Below are 25,320 nucleotides of genomic sequence, written 5' to 3' on the forward strand. Positions count from 1 at the left end.
TGGATCTTGAACTATGAGCCTAGCTGTGTTCCGTAGTTGCTATGCGATGACAAGTTAATTATGTAGAACCACTAGATTATAGTGACGTGAGACGTTGTTGGTTACCATTTTTACTGAAGCCTGCGACCGGCGGATGTCGCTACCCCACGGGGTGTGTTGCGATGCTGTCTTTTAGAGAGGGTAAGCGTAGAAGCCACAACGCCCCTTCGTTGTAAACTATTATTGTCATGATTTTGTTTCCTAACCCCGTTGGGGCATAAGCATTGGCCTATGCATTTTTTTACGATATCCACTCGACTTGCAACCTTAGCCTGAATATGCGAGCAAACGAATTTTTTTAAACCTTTGCTTTGGATATTAACCATTGCGTTCTGCAGACGGGGAATTCGAATCAAGACACTCGCACAAGAGGACACGAAACGGACACATTCCACGCGCCGAACGTCCGGAATATTTTTTTTCTTCTTTCGAGACATTATTCCCCGTGCGGAATACGCTCCAAGCCCTCGTCCTCCCTCCTTTCTTTCTCTTCATAGCGGTGACGTCATTTCCACCTTGGGTCTCTCGTTCCAAGGTCAGACATCCCGTTGGATTCGGCCACCCTTCTCCTCGCTTGCAAAACTTATAATTCCGCTTTATTTTTTTATATGGCATCCTGCTCTTAAAGTCACTCGATCAAACCCCTCCTTTGTACATGCGCATGCCATTGGTTTCCATCCTTGCCATAAAGTACGCCGTGCACGCGTGACTTATTTTTTAAGAGTCGACGCTATCATGACCACAATCTAGAAATGTGCGAGAGATGAGTTAAATTTGTTGACTCCGTCGTACTGCTTCGAGAAATTGAATTTGCCCATTTTTCAAGAAGAACTCGTCACCAGCTTTGGCGTGTAATGTAATTGATACCATGATGACTTTCAGTACTTGGCCATTAAATTACACGTTGATCCGTCTTTAAGCTCATGGATGAGGATCAGGGATATGTTTAAAGGTTCTCTAAAGCGGATTTGATCAAAGAACTACTCTCTTGTTTCTTAAGAACCCTGTGTGAAAACCGCTAGCCATGAACTTTCCGCGGATCTCCATTAATGTAAGACGTGCAATTGTACTTTTCGTTGGGCTTGTTACAAGTATTGTTTGCGAATACAACGGCTTACCGATTTAATTTCGTGACCTGTGCATTTTCACCCAGTGTATGCGGGTTCAGATCCCTTCATGTTCGAGAGAAATGCAAAGCGCATCTATGCTAATGATCTTGATAGGATTTTGCGACATTACGGAAAGGACTCGGCAGTAAAGGAAAGTAATAAAATCCATTGTAGTAATACTTAAAAAAATTATGGATGGCTTGTAAAAACGTTTGATATTTATCTATTTGTTTACATACATGTATATTCGTATTTACTTAAGAGTTGATCATTATTTAAGCTTATTGTGCTTGAAAATTACTCGGCCGAGTATTATATTAACTGTAAATCCACCTGGTATTTCGCCAAAAACAGTTCACTGTAGCGTGGAGTGTCAGGTTATGCCTTTTTAGGCAAGGCTTAGAAAAGTAGGTGCGTTCAATCTGTATCCATCGAAAACCTATCTTTTAGAACTGCTTATTTATTCACCTTAGATAATGTTCGACCTTTATCTTCATCATTATATCTCTCGCTCCTCATATCTCTGCCTGTGTTTAATCATGATAAACTGTCTTCGAGCGCGACTAAGTGGAAAGAACGTCTTGAATTTTTATGCCTGGTAGATCCTATGAAGGCCGTTCATTTTGAACACATTAAAATGTTAGAATGGAAGCGGAAAATTCTACCTCCTAAACCTTTTAAGTTGCTTTACTCTTAGTGGTTTATGAAAATTATTACGTAACACAATACGAATTAAGTCTTCGTGTGCAAAAGACTTTTGTGACCAATGGTGAGTGCATTTAGAAAATTGGAAGATAACTCTTCGGTCAAATAATATTCTCAGTATCGCTTCCGTATCAATTGGCTTCTTGACACCTTCATGAACCTTCGATCGTGGTTTTTTGAGCACCGGACCGAGAGGCGTGGAGCAAATTATTGTCTTACGGAAAATTTTTGTTAAATTATCAATTTGAGTTTTGCAGCATAGCTATCGTACCTCTAATTCTTAAAAAGCCAGTTAAAGGAACATTATTGCAAGATGCAAAAAAATTGGATCGGATAGGGTGTATGAAAATGCGGTCATTCAATATTTGTTAGTCGCAAAATAGTCGGAAGAAGGATTGTGATTGCTGACCCTTGCAATGAAAAATCACATAAAATAAATTTTCACCCAAATTAAAATGGCCTAGCGTATAAAATATACTATTTGATGGTTTACCTCATTCATCCGTACGTGAGAACTTTTTTGTCGAGACTTGAACATCCAAAGAACGTTTGGAACTTGTGCCCATTTTTTATCGCCCTATAACTTCCTCTTAGTTTTCGTCGGTTTTAGTGCAATTCTCTATTATGCAGGAAGGATAAACCCCTGCTGAAGTATAAAAAAGTGCTCTTTTTCTACTACACTTTAAAACAAACGTAGCGAAAGACATATTTATTCAGTTATTGAGTTCATGATATCGATGGCTTATGGATAATTTAGGTGCCACGAAACATTTAAATTTCACTTTTTTAAAATCTTGAATATAGCATAATTGTCCCCAAAAATGATTTTCTTGTTCTTATCTGTATTTGTAATGTGACTGCTGGCCGCCGTGATTTTCTCTCAGTGCTTGACTGACGTCAGCGCTATTATATGGGTATTTTAACCTTTCCTGCCTTCCTCCCTGTCGTTCACTCATCTTCATCGCTACCAAACGCTCGCTTAAAAAAAATGTGTCCGTTTCATTTCGGTGTTTTACAACAAGGGTTCACAATCCATGGGTCTTGACCCCATTTGAGGTCATGGAAGCAGGTGGAGGGGCCTCGAGGGAGTAATAGATAAAAAATAAACATAATATATTTGAAATAATCTCCCGATAATGTCATTACTGAACTGTCGCAGGTGTAATTTTTTACACTTCTTCGCGATACCATTTCCTGCATTGTCACGCATAACGATAAAAGCCATTCAACTTATTTTAGCAATCTATGTAGATCTAGGCCTTCTGTTCCAATCTTGTACTTGTTACTTCAATTGGTTCGTCCGTTTCATGAATTGTGACATTCCGAGCACGGTGAAGTGTGAAAATAGACAGCGAACACCCGAAAGTGTCTCATCTATTTTCCCGCACTTCATTTGTTTCATTAAGCTCAAACTAGCCTTTGCCAGCTTCATATGCCCTCTGCCCCTCCCTTTCAAGTAAGTGTTTTCCTCCAGAAGTGATATAGTGTTTCTACAAGGCTAATAAAATTGAAACGATCAGCAAGTGGGGAGTTTGGGGACATTAAGTTCAACTACTGAGGCATGAAGAAGTACCAAAACAACTCGTCCACCGCAGGCCCACAGTGAAATGGAAACAAAAACTTTCATGGAGTTTTAAGAGATTCATACTCGTATGTATATATATATATATATATATATATATATATATATATATATATATATATATATATATATATATATATATATATATATATATATATATATATATATATAACGATTGTACGGAAAAACTCATACGAGCGGCACAATAATTGGCTGACACAACATAACACAAATAGAAAAGAATAGACACATATAAAAGAACACTTACACGGTAAATTGTTCGAGCTTTCGGCCCTCTCAGGGGCCTTCTTCAAGAGAGACTGAGGACTCAGTCTCTCTTGAAGAAGGCCCCTGAGAGGGCCGAAAGCTCGAACAATTTACCGTGTAAGTGTTCTTTTATATGTGTCTATTCTTTTCTATTTGTGTTATATTGTGTCAGCCTATATATATATATATATATATATATATATATATATATATACCATATTTTATATTGATATATGTATATATAATATACACACACACTTGTTTTTATACTTCTGCTGTGTTTCTAAATGTTCCTTGAACATGGATGATTCCATACCCTCACTATATATATATATATATATATATATATATATATATATATATATATATATATATATATATGGTGAGTTCAGATATATTCAACTTTAGTTTCTTTATAAATTGTTTTTGGCCAAGAAATGGACTGCGATTTGTGCTGTGGCATCGGGGTAGCACTGCCCAGCACTGTGTTATAAACGGAGTGGGTGCAAGTAATGTCTGAGCGTACGTGATAGATTGACTTATTGAGCAAGCAAAAGAGGACTTTTTTAATCCGCCCTACGCATTATATTTTGGACTTGGAAGGGTGTGGGGAAATTCTTGAAACGAAATTATACCCCGGCCTGTTCCCAGCTGATGTCGAAAATCGAATGGAAATGCTGGACTCGGGAGTAAAGAATCATGGAACATCAATCAGTTCACCCCAAAAAGCATGGCCCCCAAATCATGAAAAGTTTTTATTAAAATTGAAAATGACATTTTCCGATGAAGCCCAAGGTTGGTTTCTTTTAGTTTGAGGTAGACCACAACCCTCCAGTAAACCCCGAAGAATTTGAAATGCATGCATTCGGAGCTTAGTAGAACTTTCTTTCTATTTGCGGTCTACGATTTCCCAGAAATATCCTGTCAGATTTGGCTGGGGATGTCTCGAAGCCTCACTCAAATGCTCTACCGACCAAGGATACCGCATAAAATATTATTTTCGAATGAACGTAATGGAAGTCTTGTTAAAATAATCAATTTTCGAGTGAATCGAATCGCAGTCTCACATCCCTAGCTTCGAAGCGACGCTAAAAAATTAGAACGTCGCTGGCACACGCGTAGACTCGGACACCCGAGTCCAAAAAAAACGCTAAGTAATGCGAAAATGTGCTACAAAGCAGGGAGGGAGAGAGATGTAAAATGAAGAAAAAAATATAAATGAAGATAAAGCAGCAAGGATTGACAGCTCCGAGATACCTTATCACACGTCCCCACACACACTCACACCTTATCTCTTTTTTATTTCCCCTCTTGTCCCGCTCCGGGGAGGGTGATGTCATCGGGATAAAATAATTCAGTGGAAAGGTCTTCCAGCTCCCTTCTGCCCCTCCAGTCCTCTCTTGGAAAGGACGACGAACTCGAACAATTTTGCTTCCCGGTAAAGGATTAGTGAAACCATCGTACTAATAATGCTAGGTAGGTCGTTTCCATTGCCAAAATGACTCCCGCTCTGCGTATGACGTCACGTGGATTACTGCTAGGTCGGAAGTTCGGGACGAATTGGGAGTTAAGAGTGACCTTAATGGGGATAGGATTCTGCTGGATTTTGGATTAAAATCATATAGGTGCGGATAACGAAATTAATCATTCAAATATGTATTTTTCTAGGAATAGGTTTAGCTATTACACACACTACGATTGTGTGGTAAGAACCAAATTCATTCATTCATTCATAAATGAATTGAGAACTTAAAGCCTTATTTGAGAAGTTGCGAATATTAGAATTCTCAATGTTCTAGGATACCTGCATTGTTTTCATCGCGGGGACCCTGCTATTATATATTTGTTCGCGTAGCACATAGGAGTAATGTATACTTTCAATAAGAACTAACAATTTAAATTAACTCCATACCATTAATTATAATATGCGATGGCCATAAACCTGGGGTTTTGAATACTTTTAGCAACTGTCAGTTTATTTTTCCCTGATAATTTTGCTTTTGAACTTGATAACATGGAGTAAAAAAATATTGACTCTCATCAAATACGAATATTAGAGCAGGCTAAAAAGAAAGACTCGTACTTTTCCACAGATTTAAAAATGTTGTGGAAAAGTACGAGTCTTTCTTTTTAGTATGGATATTAAATACTTCCACGAAGTGAAGCCTGAAACAGCCTGAATATATTAGAGCAGGCGTTATAAACTGAAACTATGTATCATATAACTTCGGGATAGTCCTTAGAAATGTTAACACCGTACATGTCCATAATTTCAATCGTATTTCTTTATATTTTAGATCTTTTGCCATGAAATTGGCGTGAGAAAATCAATAGAGCATATTCCAGTTATATGATACAACCATTTATAATTACATTTTTATTGTGAACGGGTGGTTTCTATGGGAAAATATTACTCTTTTCACGAAAACGATTAAGCGCTAGGGAGTTTTCCGAAACATACTAAAGTCTGAAAAAAGACTCCTTCATCATTATAAATACACTATGAAATACTCTGTAACTATTGTCAATAAAAAGGTTGGAGATTGCCATGCAATGAACTAACTATATTTCATTAAACCAATTTTGGTAATAGCAAATCACCATATTCTGCCAGTACGAATTTAGAAAAGTATTTTTGATGCTTCATTAGTTTTTAAAACTTATAATAAGCATACGCCCTTGTCACACTTGATGTTAATCTTGGCTATACTCTGCCTTAATGAAAACTTTCCTGTACCAAAAGCGATAGGTCATGTCATTATTCCTTGAAAAGCATAGGTTCCGACAGTGTGAATACTTTGTCTGCATTCATTCTAGATTGCCATGCACTGCCATAATTACTGAACCAAACTTAATAAGCATTTAATTATAATTGGAGCATGGAGACTACATGTAAAATTGGAATTAACTATAAAGAATGGCACTGAGATATTAATTCATATTCTTTTAACGACGTAAGGTTTCAGGAAAACAGATTTCTGCCTTTATAAACCATTTGGCGAAGGATTTAAACCCCCTGATGGGAACATTTAATCCAAAGGTCCTATTCCATTGTTAGAATAAAAACATTGTTAAGTAATCATTCATGAAAGAACTAAGTGCCGAATTAAGAAATCACTGTATCACTAGGTCGAAAAAATATCCTTAATAAATAATGAACCTCAACTGAGACATCGAGCATAATGGAGAACGCGCGCATCCCTAATGGAAGCTTTATAAAAAATTGGTCTCATCTTATCTTAGCCTCAAATTATGCTGAATTGGCTTGGAATGTTGTACAAAAACTACTTAAGCAAATATTAGAAGCACTCTATTCCTTTAGTACTAGAGTACATAGTGTTGCTCAAGTTGCTGATCTCTGGCGTCTGATTAAAAGTTCTTGACATCGCCATTGATACTCCATTACGTAAGTGTTGTTACATTCATTATCAGCGTAGCTCAATGAAGCTTACCTTAGCTGAAGAATAAACCTTCTCTCCAGCAGTCAAGGAATGGTTTTCACCAGGGCTTGCTTCTAGTTATTCTTTAATATTGTCCAATTAGATTCATTTTATTCCCGCAATTAAGCCAAAACTAAGATACTGACGTGACCACTGCTTTAGATTTCCATAACCCTAATATAATAAGATATGTTTCGTATTCAATGCAAAAATTTATGCTGAGGAACCTGTTATTTGCTCTAAAAAGGTTTGTAAAGCTGTTAATACTAAAAGTATGATCGTGCGTGAACAGAATGATACACGTACCCAAGGATTAAAATTAGTATAATCTTGAGTTCATATCCTCTATTATCCCAAATTAAAATAAATAATTCTGCTGGGAAAAGTTAACTATCGTTTTCTGCTTGCCGACCTTCAGATTGTGTTGTGGATCCTGGGATCTTGGCATCATGTTCTCCTAGGGTCCAAAACTTCAGGTTTTAAACATCACCAATTCCAATGCAATAATTTCAGGGTGTAACAATCATTCGTCTTGATCTGACCTGAAAAATTTCGGAAAATATGAGGACGCCTCGATAGCTTTACTGGCTTAAGCACTCGGATATCGAGGGATCCGGGTTCGAATCCTGGTCCAGACGAATGATTTTTACACCCTGAAATTGTTGCATTGTAATGCATATTAGCGGATGACTCCGTCAAAAGTAACTGTCGCGGCATCTCCCGCAGTTTCTCGTAATCACCAATTCCCATAACCACCATGGGTGCATGTATGTATATGTGTGTGTATATATATATATATATATATATATATATATATATATATATATATGTATACATACATACAGAAAGTTATGATAGAACTTAGGGTGTGAGTGAAACAAATACAATGAGACACTGAGGAATAAATTTACCGAACACTTGAGAGCTCAATTCCGAAAGTTACCGTGTTGAAGAAACAATCAAAGATGCAAAAAAATGCATTGAAAAATTAATATTTAGTGATATGTAATCCATAACGTAATAACACTGCCAAAATATGAAGCATTCAATTTCATAACATCAACTTGATAGTACTTTCTCTAGAGAAAGGTAATGGTCAAAATTACTAACGTAAGTTGCTAATGATAATAATTTTTTTTACGTTGAAATGCTAACATGCACGAAGAAAAACTAACACTAAATATAAAACGATGATCGTGTTAATTGAATAATGACATCCTCTTTTAAATCATTAATAAAATGAATTCCTGGAAATAGTTGGCCCTTGGTGACAGCTATAAGTCACATGATAATTAATGTCCATATTTTACCTCCTCAATAATTCAAGCAAAACGATAAAAAACTGCGAACTATAATAAATTAAATAATTGATAACTTTTTATGTTTTTGTATACATGACCTGTGTCACTACGCTCGTGTCGAAGCATCAGGTGGAAATTTTCCAAAGAAACTGCGGGAGATGCCGCAACAGTAACTTTTAACGGAGTCATCCGCTAATGTGCATCAGGTGGAAACCTAAAAAAATCACCATACCCTTACCAATTTCGGCATTATTATCGTATAACCTACAATCTTGTCACCGTACAATGGCTTGAGCGTTATGATGATCCCTAGAGCTGTACTAGCGGGAAGAATAATAATTGCTCCAGATAGATTCACCCCTGCCAGATGCAATTAAAAACACTAGTGGGGAAGGCGACGGGAAACCACCTAAAATATTTATCCCAAGACATTTAGGATGGACATTATAATGAAAAGGACCCCCTATCAACTGCGGAACGCACAGAGCAAGCGAGTGCTAGAATGTTATTCATAGAAATATTAGCTAAAGCTACGAACTTGGTCATTGTTCAGGTCTACCTGCCACCAAGCATTCATAGGGAGAACGAATTCGAACCCGCAATATACGACCAATTAGAGAAAATAATAGTGATGCGGGATTGGAAACAGACGGTAGGCGGAGGAAGAGATATGGTAGTGTGAGGTCGGGGGCTACGGTTTATGAGCAAGGAATGAGCGCGGGGAGAAAGCAATTGAGTTCTACAGGAGACGGTTTAATTATCACCAAAACTTGGTTTAAAACCCGCAAAAGGTAAAGGTACACATTGAAAATGCCAAGTGACTCGGAAAGGTATCAGTTGGACTGGATTCTGGTTAGGCATAGGTTTAAGAAAAGCGTAATTCGCACAGTTTCCCGGAAGCGGGTGCAGATTCAGATGATAATATAGTACTAATTAATTAAAACGTCAGATTCAATGGGGATAAAACATGGTAGGATTTGAGGAAATTTAATGTTGAAGCATTAAATAAAACGAAGAGGAGTACCAGAGGGCAGCAGAGAATATTATTGGTTAGGACAGGGAGACGAATGCAATAGAAGAAACATACCTGTAGGAGCATAAAAAAGGATGTCGAAACCCGGAAACCGAACCATAGGAAAAGTAAAAGGACAAGAAAACCATGAATGAGGGGGGAGATAATTAGAAAGATAGACGGGAAATAAAATGGTAACATATAAAAAGAGAATTAGGTAGAGGAAAGCACAAAGAGTTGAACAATAAATTTAGTTGGGAAACGAATGCGGCGAAAGATGCGTGGCGGAGAGACGCAACGAGGGCATGTAAAGTTTACAAAGGAAGGGTGGAATTGGTGAGTTTTACAGGAAGGAGAAAGCACCGTCAGGTATTAAGAAGGAATGCTTGGAGACTGATAGGAAATCGAAGTAGGGGGAGGAAAAGGATGGACGTGTTGGGCAGAATGGAGGTAAAAAGTATTCGTAGTTAAAGCACTGTTCAATGTAGTGTCTCAGGTTTTGTCATTTTCACTGAGCTGGAAAGTGCATCTATCCAAATCATTCATACGTGAAATAAAAAATCACGAGGGATGCAAATAAAAGATGCTCAATTTACCGAATAAATTGAAAAGATTCACCACAAATGTATTCCACCGCTGCTACCATGCGTTTGTGGAAGAGTTATGGAGCTCCAAATGATCCAGATGACGTCGGAGGTTTCGAAACAGTCGACGAATAGGACTCGCAAGATGCTCAACGACCTACCTTGTACGTATTTGTAGTACCAGGAGTGTAACTCAGTCGACTCCCATCTCGCTCCGCTTCACGGATGAGATGTACCCACTCAAGCGGAATGCGGCGTGTGCCGGGGTGCGCGGGGGTTCGGGGTGATTGGTCCTGGAGGAGGCGGGAGGAAGACCCTACTTCATCTATGCGTGAGGTGTTAGCGATTTGTAATTGGCCTGATTCATTCTTGGGTGAAATCGGAAGTTGAATCGAATTGCGCCCGCGAAGAAATTGCCCCTCTCGTCCAATGCATCTGATGGATATACTATTCTGCTGCTGTGGTAGTAGGTGATACATATTGTTGAGGAAATCGGAGAGCTATTTCGCGAAAGGAAATTTACTTTTTAAAGCGATATTACCTCTTTGGATAGAATGTCGTCAAGTTGCGTGGGTTCCTACCCTTGGCCATGGTCATTTATATGCTTGTAATCATCTTAAGGCCTAATGTTATATAAAGATGCTAGGTGACCCCTGACTCACGGAACTCCATTGAGGATGAAAATACCTCACGATTTTAGGAATACCGTCCGTCCGTTTACTGCGTTGAGTTCCTCACTCCTCTTTTCGCCTTAAGGTCATTTGTTTGATTCCGAACATAATTTACAAGGACTTCACATGGCATTGGATTCTCTTAAGTTATACTTGCTGCGTAAAGGGACCTTGGTTATTGAAGCATTTCAAACCCCATCATCATCACTTCTTTTTTTTCAAATTATATTCCAATAATACCAGTATTGTATACTAAACCCATCCGGTTCAGATAATTATCACCATCCATGGCATTAGTTCATGTTTTCGGCAAAAAATCAAATTTGAAAATAATTTCAATATTTCCCTTGTGTGTTTTTTGTTACTTGTAATTTTTAAAATCCATTAGTCATTTGTTACGCTTCCGTTTGTCGTATCTTATAGTTATGGTATTCTATGCTGACGGTTTTTATATGGACCCTGGAAATTTTTCAAAATGTGTAAGTTAATACAAAAATTACGAATCTCTTTCTTCTTCACCATTGATGTAATTCAACTTCTGATAATTACTCCTCCCCACAATAGTATCCAGAATCTCTCTTTCCACTTCTCTAGTGCTGAACTAACATTTCACGTATCAAGAATCATTGTTTTTATCGCGGTCCACGGCTCATCCTGCAATGAGTTGACCCTCGGCTGAAATCCTTACGCTACTTGAATAACTGAAGCTTTATCATCCGCGATCCTAACTGGCATAACTAGTTCACCGCCTACTTTCACTCCTGTCCTCTCCGAAGGCTACTTTCACGACCACCTCATGCATCCCCAGCTGCAGCTGCATGTTAGAAATTGGGGGCGATGACGAACAACCTTGATACCCCTCCCGATCTAGGAATACTACCTTGATCAAAAATTTCCCGGAATTTATTCAGAAAATTAAAAATACAAGTTTATTCATCTAAATCTATATTGTCCCCTTCAAAGTAATCCCCATCGACTGCAACACACTTATGCCAGCGCTTGATCCAATCCTCGAAACATTTTTTATATTCGGTTTTCGGTATGTCCATCAGTGCTTCCTGCGATTTTTCCATTACTTCCTCTCGGCTGCTAAAACGCGTTCCCCGTAATGGTTTTTTAACTCGATTGAACAGAAAGAAGTCACAGGGAGCCAAATCAGGTGAATTCGGTGGCTGTTGGATGGTATTTGTTGCATTTTTCGTCAAAAAATTACGAATAATGATAGCACTGTGCGACGGTGCGTTATCATGGTGCAAAATCCACGAGTTTTCTGCCCACATTTCTGGTCTCTTTCGGCGAATTGCTTCACGCAAACGTCTCATAACGCCCAAATAATACTCTTTGTTTACTGTCTGGCCTTCTGGCAAAAATTCATGATGCACTACACCGTTGTAATCCATGAAAACCGTCAGCATTGCCTTCTTTTTTGACTGAAAACGACGTGGTTTTTTTGGTCTCGGCTCATTTGGTGAACGCCATTCACTTGCCTGATGTCTGGATTGCGTGTCGTACTCATAAACCCACGTCTCGTCTCCAGTAATGATCCTTTTGATGAATGTGGGATCGGATTCAGCCTCGCAAATCATGTCTTTTGCGACGTCAACACGGTCTCTTTTTTGCATGAAATTGAGGTCTTTTGGCACCAACTTTGCTGCTACACGACGGAAACCCAAATCATTAACCACAATGTCTTGGGCGGATCCATAGGCAATGTTCAAGTCCTCCGCTATTTCTCTGATGGTTAATTTGCGGTTATTGACCAACATTTCTTTTACTTTATCAATTTTTTCACCGACTTTCGATGTCGATGGTCTGCCACTGCGTTCATCATCTTCGATTGACTCACGACCACTTCTGAACCGCTCGTGCCACTGGTAAACGACCGTTTTTTTTAGAGAATCGTTGCCGAAACACTTTTCCAACATTTCCAACGTCCGTGCGCCACTAAATCCGTTTTTTACGCAAAATTTAATACAAGTTCGTTTTTGCAAATTTAAATCCATTTCTGAAATTGTAAAAAATCGCCAACACACACAGAGATAGATGTACTCTTGGCTACGTAACTTTTGCAAATGTCTAATTATGACACTAAGATTTAAAGGGAATATCAACAACAGATGTACCAATTCAACAAAAAAACAGAACTCAAATCGGGACGATGGGAGCGCCACACGGTGGTTATTCCGGGAACTTTTTGTTCAAGGTAGTATATATATATATATATATATATATATATATATATATATATATATATATATATATATATATATATATATATATATATATATATATATATATATATATATGCGCGTAAAAATTATACATAGAGTGTGTAAAAAGACGTCTATATCGGATGTCTGTGTGTGCAAAAATGCGTCTGTTTTGATTTTTTCAATTTTCACTACATAACGCGCATCTTAATGTTTTCGATCATCTGAACATTTTTTATAGATAACGCGCGCGTTATCGATGGAAAAATATGGTAATTTATAATCAGTTACAGCTTAGATTTTAGAGGATAAAATATATTTTTCAGTGAACAAAAACCATCCAGTGTGCTCCTTAGATCGTTGAGTCGATGCGGTTATCGCCTGGGAATGAAGCTCCCCAGGAACATTCGCACCTTAAATAATTGGTGAACCGAAGTGGACGTTAATGCAACCTTTCCCCAAGCCTAAGACGTACTACGATACTAAGGCATAAAACGATTTGAAGCATTCACTCGCGTGGCTTTGCGTGTCCGTTCGATTGCGGATCTCTCCCAAGTCCACTACTTTCAACGTAGAGACGCGCATTAAAAATCAAAATTTAAGTGCGGGGTTCTGTCTTACCTGCGAAATGACAAAACACGTCTTCACTTCGTTTTACCCATGCTTTTATTTGTCGCAGTGGGGTAGAGTGAAGGCAAATTGCAATTATCTTCCATTACCTGCTGAGTAACTCAGGGAGAACTCGCTGGTTGTGTGTGCTCCAATTTTGTGATCATTGCTGTGAAATTATTTGTGCGATCCATATGAAGTTATACATCCAGGTATTAGTCGAGGGAGGAGGGGCTAGTGTTAAATCGAATGCCTCCGCGGAGCAAAAGCGTTGTGTCCATTTATTCTATCCAAAGTTTTGGACAGAATAACTGCCCTGTTTGCTACAGTGAAACGACTCATTATTAGACGTATTACGCATTTTTTAAATATACTTTTTTCATAATCTGACCTGAAAATCGATAATTTAGTGCGTAGAAAATTCCCGAAAACCGTCGGGGATCTGATCGCCCAATCCCTCCCCCCCGCCAGCCTGGCTACACTCTAGGTAGGCATATTCCGACGAGGATGTGTATAAAAAGAAAAGAAAAACACCAACGGTGCCGCCTTGTGGATCCGAACCTGGACGATGGGCGTGGTAGATCTCCGGCTTCGGAGGAGGAGGTAAATCCCGGGACTTAGTTTAAACCAAGGTCGTCGAGACGCCTCTCTGCTCGACGCCCCACCCAATGAATGCTGTCCCCGCATTTGTCTCGCCCTCCTCAAAACGCGCGCGTGAACTGGAGCGAGTGACTCTCGCGGGAAGCAGTCTCCCTAACGGAGCAGAATGGGATGGGTGGGGAGAAGTAAAGCCCCGCGGCCCGCGCGCCAACCATTCCATCACTGGACCCGGAAGGGAGTTGGAAGGATTGGTGGGAGGGGGACCACTGCGGTATAAATTGAATATCGTCATTTTGATGGACGGTAATATCATGCCGCACTGTGCAATAGGAGTTAAACGTTGCTGTGGGTCTCAACATCTTTACTGTCTGTCATTTTAACTACGTTCTCCTTAGTTTCTCTTATAGAATGACATCGAACTTAATGATTCGCAGAAACGAACAACACAAACAATTCTGTCATTATATTGTTCGTTTCTTTTGTTTTTGTATACTGGCAGTAGCAACTAGCAAAAGAATATCAAAGAGGATTCCAAATTTACTTCACGATGCGATGTAGCCTGTTGCTTAGCAACTTGGCGTCGTATATCACAGTCGGTGTATAAGAAATATCGGACATGACGACTGCAATTACTTTGTGATATTATATGTACGATCATCCCTCTAGCATGATTTTACGTGAAAGGATAAATGATCGAGCGTCATTTCGGTGACAGTATGCGAGTTGCTAAATCACTAACAAATTTTACTAAGAACTTATTAGGTCATTATATTTCTCACAAGGGATAAATGCCATCATTTCTTGAAGGAAATTTGGCATTCTTACCAAAGAAATATGGCACTGTCAGAGAAGTATAAAGAAATAAATTGTAAAAAGGGAGAGAGTGTAGAATGCGCGAAATCAAGGAAATATTCGATTAAGCTTGCATTCCTGTGCAGAGAAAAACAATGTACAGCAGTCGAAGCTGACAAAGACCACTAAAATTTCTTATGGTGGCTTTACCATGGCATTAGCCATTCACTTTATTTGCTCGTGATCTTTTCTGATAAGGAGAAGAAGAAACTTTTTCAGGGTCAGGAAAAATTTTATTAATAAAATTCAAATTAAAAAAATGTGCAATTCTGCAGTTTTTAGTTTTATTCTCAATAAACATCGGGTGCTGAGCTGGCATATATCAATTATTATTAAATCATTAGCATCTAAATGTATAGAAAAAAATTTCTTGAGTTACGTGAAAATTGTATTAGAATGGCATTTGTCTCTTCTTATTTTCTGAATTACGAAACCTAATTATATCCACAAAGTATATTAGCAGTTCAAGTGCTGTAAGTAGTTAAAATAATATTTTAATTTTTTTAATTGATTTTAAATTATAGACTTGGCTAAGGCTTCAGGATACTTTTCCATATAAATATAGAAATATTACCCTGCAAAATGTTTTGACTGCACTACCAAAACCTATTCCAGGTGCTTTGATTAATTTATCTTAAAGCAACAACACAAGTTGGTAATATTTGAGCACCATCCTTAATCGTCCACCTTGCCTTTTTTTGTTTTGTGCTGATAAGGATATATACCATGATAAACATTCACACACATGACTAGCTAGAAGTTGAAGAAGTAACTGTTTTAACTTTGATTTTGACGGCACCTATATTCAGAGTGCATCCACAATATTCACGCACAATTTATCCCTCTCCACTTTTCTTTGTTCTCCCCTCTTCCCCGCCAATTGGTTTGGTGACTGTACTCATAGTAACTAATTCAATTATAGGATGCAACCATTCATTTTACCTTATGAATGATACCCTGATTCACTTGCCATTTCTCTTTCTGATTGTCCTAAAAATTTCATTTATTGCTTGCAGTTTGTAGTCTTGCACACTTTACATTTTATTTATACGTCCTTCATTGTTTTTGTCCAAATTGTTCCAATTTGGAGAAATCACTCTCAGGGTGCTATGCAGGGTGCAGATCTGATCATATTTGTTCTCTGCTCAACTTATGAATATATGATATAGGTTATTGATTAACTCTTAGGCTCATTTAAAATTAAATTAGTCTAATTGTTAATTTGTCTAATTAATTGACATGTTGGCCTAACTTTATATATTGAGTCATGTTTATGTTATGTCAAGCCATGTTAGGTATAACAATTAGATGACCCAAATCCTACACGTTTAGTAGAAAATTATTTTTTATTGCTAGATTGATAGACCAATGTGTTGCTAACTTGAGCCATTCTTGATTTTCAAGGGGGGTGAAGGTGCTATGGAGGCGCCGTGGCCTAGGGGCCGCCGGAAGAGTTCCATCTCATAGAGTGCAGCAGCTATTCAACGATATGGACCTCTTTCCATCCAAATCTCAGGGTAAGCATTGTAATGAAATAAGACATCTATATCTTTTTGACCCAAATATCCAAAGATGGAAGAATTCTCTCATGGTATTATAAATTTGACTGATAGTCATGCAATGAAAGTGTTTGCATTCAATATTGGTGAGTACCATTGAATGCATGGCACAAAGCCAGCCATGTGATTGTAATTGCTTGACTTTTGATCTTAACTGTATTTGGATCTTTACATAATTCTAAAATTAATCAAGAGAAATAGTTTGCCATCCATGGGGTATCATCGTGTATAACCAATGTTGTTGTTACTATCACAATTGTTAAAGTTTCTTCAACATTATCTGGGATGTAGTCAATAATTGATGGGGTCTCCAGCTGGGTAAATAATCGATCATATCTAGTAGAATATTGTTAAGTGTGGACACTTACAAGTTTCACGTGGATCCTGATGAGGTGATACTGGTACATGACCTAAGATTTTAATTACTTTTAGTATTGAATCGAATACGATTTTTCTTTGATATAGTTAAAATGTATGGAATTAAAAATATGTACCCACAGGAACTGATTAAGTTTGAATGATAATTAATAGAAATAACCATTATATTCCCGATTTTTTCCTCAAAGCCTGTGGAAGATGTCTTGAAATAATACCTTACTATGGGGAATTTTTTAGTTAAAAGGGAAACATTCTAAAAGATCTTACAGAAATTGTACATGTATGCCCATTTGCATGCATGCATTCACACATAATTATTTGGATTAGTATTCTTTTTCATTTAAATGCAACAAATTTAGGGTGTAAACATTATTTGCCTTGACCAGGATTCAAACCCGGATCTCTTAATGTCCGGCAAAGTGCTTTAATTTTAATTAATTGACTAAAGCACTAGGCCAGAAATGTAGGGATCCAGGTTCAAATCCTGGTCAAGGCAATTGATTTTTACCCTCTGAAATTGTTGCATTGTAATGCACATATAGCGGATGGCTCCATTAAAAGTTATAGCCACAGCATCTGCCGCAGTTTCTTGGAATTTCTTTTTCATTATTTAATTTGAAAAAATGAGGAATTTGCTATTGTTAATTAGAATATTAAATTTTGTATTTTTTTGATACTCATCGGTAAAATTAAGTGAGGAGACATGAATTTTGTCATTGTTCTTGTTCAGTGCAAAATGAGCAGAGAATTGCTCTCAGATTTTCCTAATTTTCCTTTCCTATTGTTTTTTTATTGCAGTTTATGAAATGCTCCAGTGTGCAAAGGAGTGTGCGCATCGCAGCTCAGCATCTTATCTTACCTTTGGAGAGTTTTGTTTATTTGCATCCGAGTTGAAACGCTGCTATGATGGAGGGTAAGCATCTTATTTTTTATGGTTTTAATTTCTGCTGGTGTACGGTCATGCATATGTCATTTATCATAAATATTGAAGGCAAAAAATCATTGCCGGGGACATTTTCTCAAAAAAGTAATGTGGGGTTGGTAAATGTACAGTTGAACTTGCAACAAATTAATTAATGGTAATGCAGGAAATAAGAGAAGAAGTGATGAAAAACTGGCATTGAAATTAATGTCCTTGTTTTAATAGACACAAGGGGAAAAGCAGAAAAATGACACAAGCAGAAAAATGCACACAAAATAACCTGGTGTGTTTCTAATATTTCCAAGGATTCAGTTGTGGCCTCTGGTGTAAGGAGCCAGTAAAACAACAATAGCAACATCTAAAATCCCTCTGTGAATTTTAGAAACTCTTAGTAATGTGTAATTGGTGACATTTAAACTTTGTATTCTAGTGTGCCTAGGCCATTGCAGCTGTCAAGATTGCCTCCTGAAAAGAGGACTGAGAAAATGGAGGGCAAAGGAAGCAGTCGACGTTGGGGTAAAAGAGGCCTTGCATCTACTTTTTCATCAAAACCTACTATTCCAAGTAAGAATTCTTTAATTTTTGTTCTGAATCCTTCATCTATACAACAGCCAAGTGGTGTTGATATAGTTTGTATGTCTCTTGCTTGCATCTGTTCAGCATCTGTTGTGACTATAGCAATAGATGACCAATTTGCAATAACCTGGAAATTCCTTGAGCAATAATATTTTTTAGGTAAATCTCAATGTGTTTTAATGGTTGAAAATGGATAATATATTCCCATTCAGATGTTTAACCCTAATTTGTTGTAAAAATATAAATCCAGGATTTACGACTGGAATCATAGTCAAGGAAGTTGATCATATCACTCTTAAGTCTCCCATATCGATCAGGTTTCAGTTGGGGACAGTTTTTTTTAAATAATGTGATTACCATTTTGCATGATTGAAAAGGAAAAACTACACATCCACTGTACCTCTCTAACTTCTCGTTTTCAGACTATCGGCTGAAAATCCATGTGCGAGTCTTTCAAGGTTTCTTTTTAATTTCAGATGCAGGAGTAGTTTTATCAAGCCATGGGGGCACTCCATTTGACTCTGCAGGAGGTAAAAGTGCTGATATGGGTGGATCTGATACCGATGGACACGGAATTCATTCTGAACCACTTTCAGTGAAGTGTGAGGTTTTCTTAGGAGGGTCTTGCAATCCTACCACATGGAGACAAGATATTGCCATACCAGCACTGAATGCATTAGGCATCTCTTATTACAACCCAGTGAGTATTACGAGCTTTGTTTGCTCTAGTAATTCCCTGAACCCAATAGATAGAGATGGGACAATATCAATTTAGCCACATATCAATGTATGTACCATGAGGTTAATTTCCTTATGCTGTTTAAAATTTTCATATTTATCTGATCATTTCAATCTGAAGTTTTTATAAGGGCATGATAAATTTCCCAATTTCATATTTTTAAATTGTAAAAATAATAATAAAATTTAAGATACACTAGCAACATATGATATAATTTGACAAAATATTCCCTTTGAAGGTTATATTTGGATATAGACCTACATTTCATTTGTCTACTCATTATTTTTTAATTCATTTATACCTTCTGTAAATAATTATTGAGTGATTGTAAAACACTGACTTGATAAAAATTTTTCTGACATTGTTTTTCTTCTCATTTTAATACTATTGTCCAAGCTTAATCATTTGTACTTTTTGGGTTACACTAGAATTATGAAAATTTTAAGTTCTCTTCCCTCTTTAATTGAGTTATCATCTGTGTTCCTACTTGTAACAGCAAGTATCGCAGTGGGGTCCAGAGCTAATAGAGCAGGAGCACACTGCCAAGCAGACTGCTTCCCTGCTTTTCTTTGTTATTGACTCCCAGACGAGGTCAGTTGCATCCATGCTTGAGGTGGCTCACATATCAGGTCGACAGCGAAAGTTGGTCCTCGTAGTTCTCCCTTACCAAGGACCTGGCCAGCTAGTTTGTGGAGAACCTATTTCTCAGAGGTATGCATACTAATGTATTGAAGTTGGACTCATAGCTACCATTAGAAAGTCTAAGAGATGCTGGGAAACGCCATTGCTTTCAAATGAGAATTCCATATTTGTACCTTATTAAAAAGTTTCATTTACTCCATCAAGAAAAAGATGATATATTTTCAGTAATGAGAATATATATTACTAAGAACAAGCCAGAATCTTGTGTGTATGAACTGTTGATGTGTCCAGTTGGTTTGGTTCCTCGATTATGCAGCAATAAAAATAATTTGATAAGTTCAGAGGAGACAGACTAATTATGGAGCACATCTTTATTTTTGGTGGCATTTCTTGTGTGAGTTGGATTTGAGTATTAGTACTCAAAGGGCTTTAAAGTGAAGAATGGGATTACAGTAGTATCAGGTATTAAAATTCATAAGGGTCATGTGATATGGCCTGTTGTATTGATGTGGTATGGCCTGATTGCTTTTTCCTTCCTTTTATTTTGAGGTCTCTTAATAGGGGCTGTGAATGCTGAAAATTTCACCCAAACAGTCCTGTTAGTTACAACTATGTGTTAGTATGCTCATATATAAAAAAATAGTATAAAAGAAATAAAATGAGCTGCAGAATAATAATCTATCAGCTCTACAAAAATCAAGTTGCATATAAATGAATAATATTCTAGGAATAGAACAACCTGCAGAATAACAAGAGAAATCTATCAACTTCACAAGAACAAGTTGCACTACACTATAAGTGATGCTTTACAGTTGACATAACAGTTGTAGGGGAGAATAGGAAGGTATGAAGGCATCTTTGATCACAATGGATGAAGTACTCATATAGATTATTTAGTACCTAAAATATTTGGAGAAAACTAAAATGAAAGGGTGCAATGACCAGACCAGAATCCCTATTGACTGGGCGTTTGCCCTTCGTTTAAATGCTGCTTCGGTGCGACAACGTCCACCCCTTCAGCGACAATGTGTGTGCAAACGGCACATAGGAAACAATGACAAACAAAAGTGTAATTGACGAACGTGTACCTTTCCAGTGTTAGTGATGAAAGGGTGCAATGGATATTCAAACTGAAATATATATACAATACTGCCTGGTTTTGATATTGCTTAAAATTTTATGGTTATTAGATCTCTATGATTAGTTTAACACCATGTACCAAAGAATCACACTCCAGTTTTGGTTGTTCATGTTCTTAGTATTTTTGCAGCATGTCTGGTGCTTTCTAGCATTACTAATCATGGTTCAGATTTCACTTTACGTGATCTGCCCAAAAGAGACGCTAACTGGTGCAATCTAGTGGTCATGATGTGGACTATAGCCCTGCCCGCTAGCGGCGCTAGTTGCCTGAGACCCAATGAGCTGTCTGCGCTTGGTGGATTGTTGAGCTGTGCATATGGTGCCAGTTATGTTAGTTTCTGTTGTCCCTGTTTTTACTGTTTGTCAAAAATGCAAGTTGACGAAATCACGGAGCAATGAATCAACATCAAGTTTTTTGGTGAAGTGTGGTAAAAGTTATCAAGAAATTACTGAAGCGTTGACAACTGTTTACGGTGATAATGCTCTGAAGAAAACATCTGTTTTCAAGTGCAATAAGTTTTTAAAGATGGCCGACAAGACGCCATGGATGATGCAAGGCTGAGACGACCTTCAGCCACCTGTGTTAATGACATAATTGATTGTGTGCGGCCCCTTGCCCTTACCAATCATCGAAAAACTATCTGGATGATAGCTGATGAACTGAATTTAGGAAAATCAACAGTGTACACTATTTTAACCGAACATGATGGATGGATCCTTCACCATGACACTGCATCTGCACATTCAGTGTTGATTGTTCGCCAGTTAATGGAAAAAAATTCAATCACCATCCTTGATCATCCTCCTAATTTGCTATATCTCACCCCCTTCGACTTTTTCCTATTCCCGAAATGCAAAAGTGTCATGAGGGGACATCACTGGGAAGATGTGGTCGCAATAAATCAAGAAATAACAAAACAACTGAAAAGCCTAACCGCCAAGGACGTCCAAGGGTGCCTTAAGCAGTGGAAAGGAAGATGGAATAAGTTCCTAGCAATGAATGGAGAGTACTTTGAAGGAGACAAAATGGATGTAGACTAAATTTTCCAAAATAAAGTTTTTATGGCCTCAGTTTGCATGTGTATTGGACAGAGTAGTATATATCTGCCTATGTCTACCACACTCCCTCTAATATCTCATTTGGTGAGACATGGTATCAGAGGTTTAATATTTTTCACAGTTGTATTGTTAGAACATAGTTGAAATTATTGCAGCAGTGATTATGTTTGGTGTTTGCCTACACTGAACAATGCACAGATCACTGTGGCTCCTGCTCATTGGCAGAGAAAGGGAGGACACCATTTGGCTGAAGCTTCCATTGGTGTCAGTCAACCTTTGCTAATTCCAATTGATGTTTGCCAAAGGTGACAGTGCAAAGAAAATTTTTTCTGGAAAGAAATTACTATAGAATAAAGAGAAGTTACCATGTTTGCACTTATCTCTTCACTAGTGCCCAAAGTAACTCCATCATACATTATGAGTGTTTTTAAGTGTATTCACTTCCATGAAGCCTCAATTTTAGCCATGTAACCATTTTTAGAGTGCTGAAAAATCTAGTAAATCTAATGTCAATTTGTTAATTTACCTTTTGCTTTTATATTTGAAACCCAGAATTTTGTAGGTATGGTCAAGAGTCTCTGAATCAACAAATTATTTGAGAGTATAGTAATGTAATGGAAAAAATATTTTGAGTGCATCGATTATATTCAGAATTATTTTCAATGTAAGAAATGTATTGAGTTGCCAATTTTATTTTTGAATCAATATTTTTATTTAGGGAATTTGAAGATCTCAGCAGTGGCCAAGCAGTCATGCAGGATCTTGTAGAGCGCCAAGGCATTCCTGTATTTGATAGCATCCCTGTTGCTCTAGATTGTGCTGCCAAGGTATGGCTCAGTTACTTGTGTTGAAATGGGAATTATCATAAATTTAATCTACAATCTACCATGATTACTAAAAATTTGGTGAAAAATAAAAATATTAAACTAATACTGACGTTTGCCATTTTAATCATACATTATTAATTTCTTCAATTTTTTAGGCTATGTTGATATGTATGTGTGTGTATATATATATATATATATATATATATATATATATATATATATATATATATATATATATATATATATATATATATATACACACACACACACACATATATGCATATATATATATATACACACACACACATATATATATATATATATATATATATATATGTGTGTGTGTGTGTGTGTGTGTGTATACACAGACACGCATAATATATTCATAAAATCCTTATACGACTTATCTGTTGCAGGTTCTTCGTGAAAACATAGGAGTCCAAGACCTGGGTCTGAAAGACAATGCTCAACCTGTAAAGATGGGACATGTCCAACTGGGAGACAAGCTATTGTGAGTTTTTGAGTAACTTATAAAAATTAAAGTAAGCACTAATTTTTTTAAGCAGTAAATTTTGTAATTTGAATGTTGCTGATTCACATGTCTCCTGCAAAAGGTTCCACACAAATGTAAATCCATTATACGCATATATTACATAGATAGAAGGTTCTGTAGAATCTTCCTTTCAAATATGACCGCATATCATTGTGGCTGAGCATATTATTAAATAATCAAATCCCACAATGATAATAATTTGAATTTATATATTTAATTAACTTAGTAATATGTGTATTATGCATATGATGATGTAGTCTTTAATTTTGTATGGATTAAAAATTAAATTACTCCGAATAATTTTTTATTTTGCTTTGTACAATGGAATTGTGTAACCTGCCCTGAGTCGATTTGTGTATTACATATTAAGATAATGAATTGTTTAATCTTAAAATCATGTCTAAGAAAGTTGATTAATATTGTTGTTAATGAAATGGAAAAAAGGAAATGATCAAATTTGTTGGATGTCAGGAATATAAGTGTTTTTCAGAAATGGATCATGTCACTTTCATCATTGCTCAATGAACCAGTTTTAGTAAACTCTTCACACGTGCATATGATTTTTCTCCAGAAATCAAATGAGTGGCGTTTACAGCTTAATTTTTCCATCCCCTATTAATACTATGTTGTAAAAATTCTGAGAGTATTAGAAGTAGTTTTAGGGGAGGTGATGGACAGCTGATGTCATTTGCACCATTAGGGATGGACAGGTAAGGATAAAGGGTAGAGAGAAACCTGGCATCATCATTAGCCTACTCTTAATGAAAGGCACCAAGGGGTCTGCAGCTTAAAATCCCATCTGACGGGCAGCATGCTCACTCAAAGTGCTCTCCCCAAAGCACCTAAAGTAGGGATTGGGATACTACTGAGAAATATCTGCCGCCTCTAGGATTCAAACCTGGGTCCTCTGGGTGGGAAGCTAGCATGTTAGGTACCACACCATCCCAATCTCCAAAAATACTGAGATGATGCTGAAGGAATACCTAATTTAAAAAAGCAACCAAGTTCATTTGTATTTTTTAAATAGTTAAACTCATTTTTAAATCATCTCACTTTTTTGAATTGGTAATATCTAGACCATTGTGTTGAATCCTATGGATATCCAAGGAGGCAGATTAAGTTAAAACATTCTTATGCGAACTTGGCATCATTTAGTTGAGGGGCATACATATCTAAAAATGTTGTAATGATTTTATATTGTGTCATTTTATTATTGGTTGTCAATTATATCATTTTTTTTCCTGAAATAGCTAATTCAGGAATAGCTTTGAAGTCCTTTTATCAGTTTAAGTGGGAAGATTATGATCTCTAATTTTTTTTCTTAATCTTCCTTTTGTTCTCTTATACTTTTTCTCAGGAAACTGAGGGAAACTTTTGATGACCTTGATACTGGAAACACAGGAAAGTTGGGTCTCACAGAGGTGAGTTTGTCGCTGGGGGCCTTTGAGTACAAGGTTGATTGAGTTTAATATTTTGTTTTTTTCTAATCATTAACTTCTCCAATAAATCAGTTGTCTCCTTTCCCCCTTCTAACCCATTCCACTTTGCCTATACTGTTGGTGAGGTATATATGGTGAAAAATCTTCAGAATTTCTGCCCCAATAATGCCATGAGCCTTGAAGAACTTTGAAGCTGTTGACTTAATTTTGTTCTCAGAGCAAGGAGGAAGAGAATTCAGTATGTCACATAGTAACTTGTATTTTTGTGTTTGCCTGCAATAGACAAATATTGCAAAGTTTCGGAAACTTTTTATCAAAGTTGGTGCTATGTTTTACAGGAATTTTTAACTGCCCTCTACTTTCACTCTGGCTTGGTTTTACTTATCTGATTAGTTTTCCTTGAATGAAAATGCATATGTACCTTTTTATAATCATTAACAAAGCCAAAAATCCATGTTAACTGGTGAAATCCTCAAACCATAACAATGGAGATTCTAATGAAAAT

General features: G+C 37.1%; 1 protein-coding gene across 4 annotated transcripts in view; it reads left to right on the top strand.

Annotated features, from left to right (window-relative positions):
* Nucleotides 1-25,320, top strand: part of raw (NDT-like domain-containg protein raw) — a 136,076-nt gene that overhangs the window by 96,788 nt on the left and 13,968 nt on the right. For all 4 annotated transcript variants that reach the window (XM_071591312.1, XM_071591305.1, XM_071591326.1 and 1 more), the window contains 8 exons: nucleotides 16,386-16,498; nucleotides 17,717-17,831; nucleotides 18,271-18,404; nucleotides 18,893-19,116; nucleotides 19,652-19,866; nucleotides 22,715-22,823; nucleotides 23,240-23,334; nucleotides 24,734-24,797. In XM_071591312.1, coding sequence (XP_071447413.1) covers nucleotides 16,386-16,498; nucleotides 17,717-17,831; nucleotides 18,271-18,404; nucleotides 18,893-19,116; nucleotides 19,652-19,866; nucleotides 22,715-22,823; nucleotides 23,240-23,334; nucleotides 24,734-24,797 — 1,069 coding nt within the window. The remainder of the gene's footprint in view (nucleotides 1-16,385; nucleotides 16,499-17,716; nucleotides 17,832-18,270; nucleotides 18,405-18,892; nucleotides 19,117-19,651; nucleotides 19,867-22,714; nucleotides 22,824-23,239; nucleotides 23,335-24,733; nucleotides 24,798-25,320) is intronic.

Source organism: Hetaerina americana, unplaced genomic scaffold, assembly GCF_022747635.1.
Source record: "Hetaerina americana unplaced genomic scaffold, ioHetAmer1.1.p SCAF_1, whole genome shotgun sequence".
In the NCBI taxonomy this organism is placed as follows: domain Eukaryota; kingdom Metazoa; phylum Arthropoda; class Insecta; order Odonata; family Calopterygidae; genus Hetaerina; species Hetaerina americana.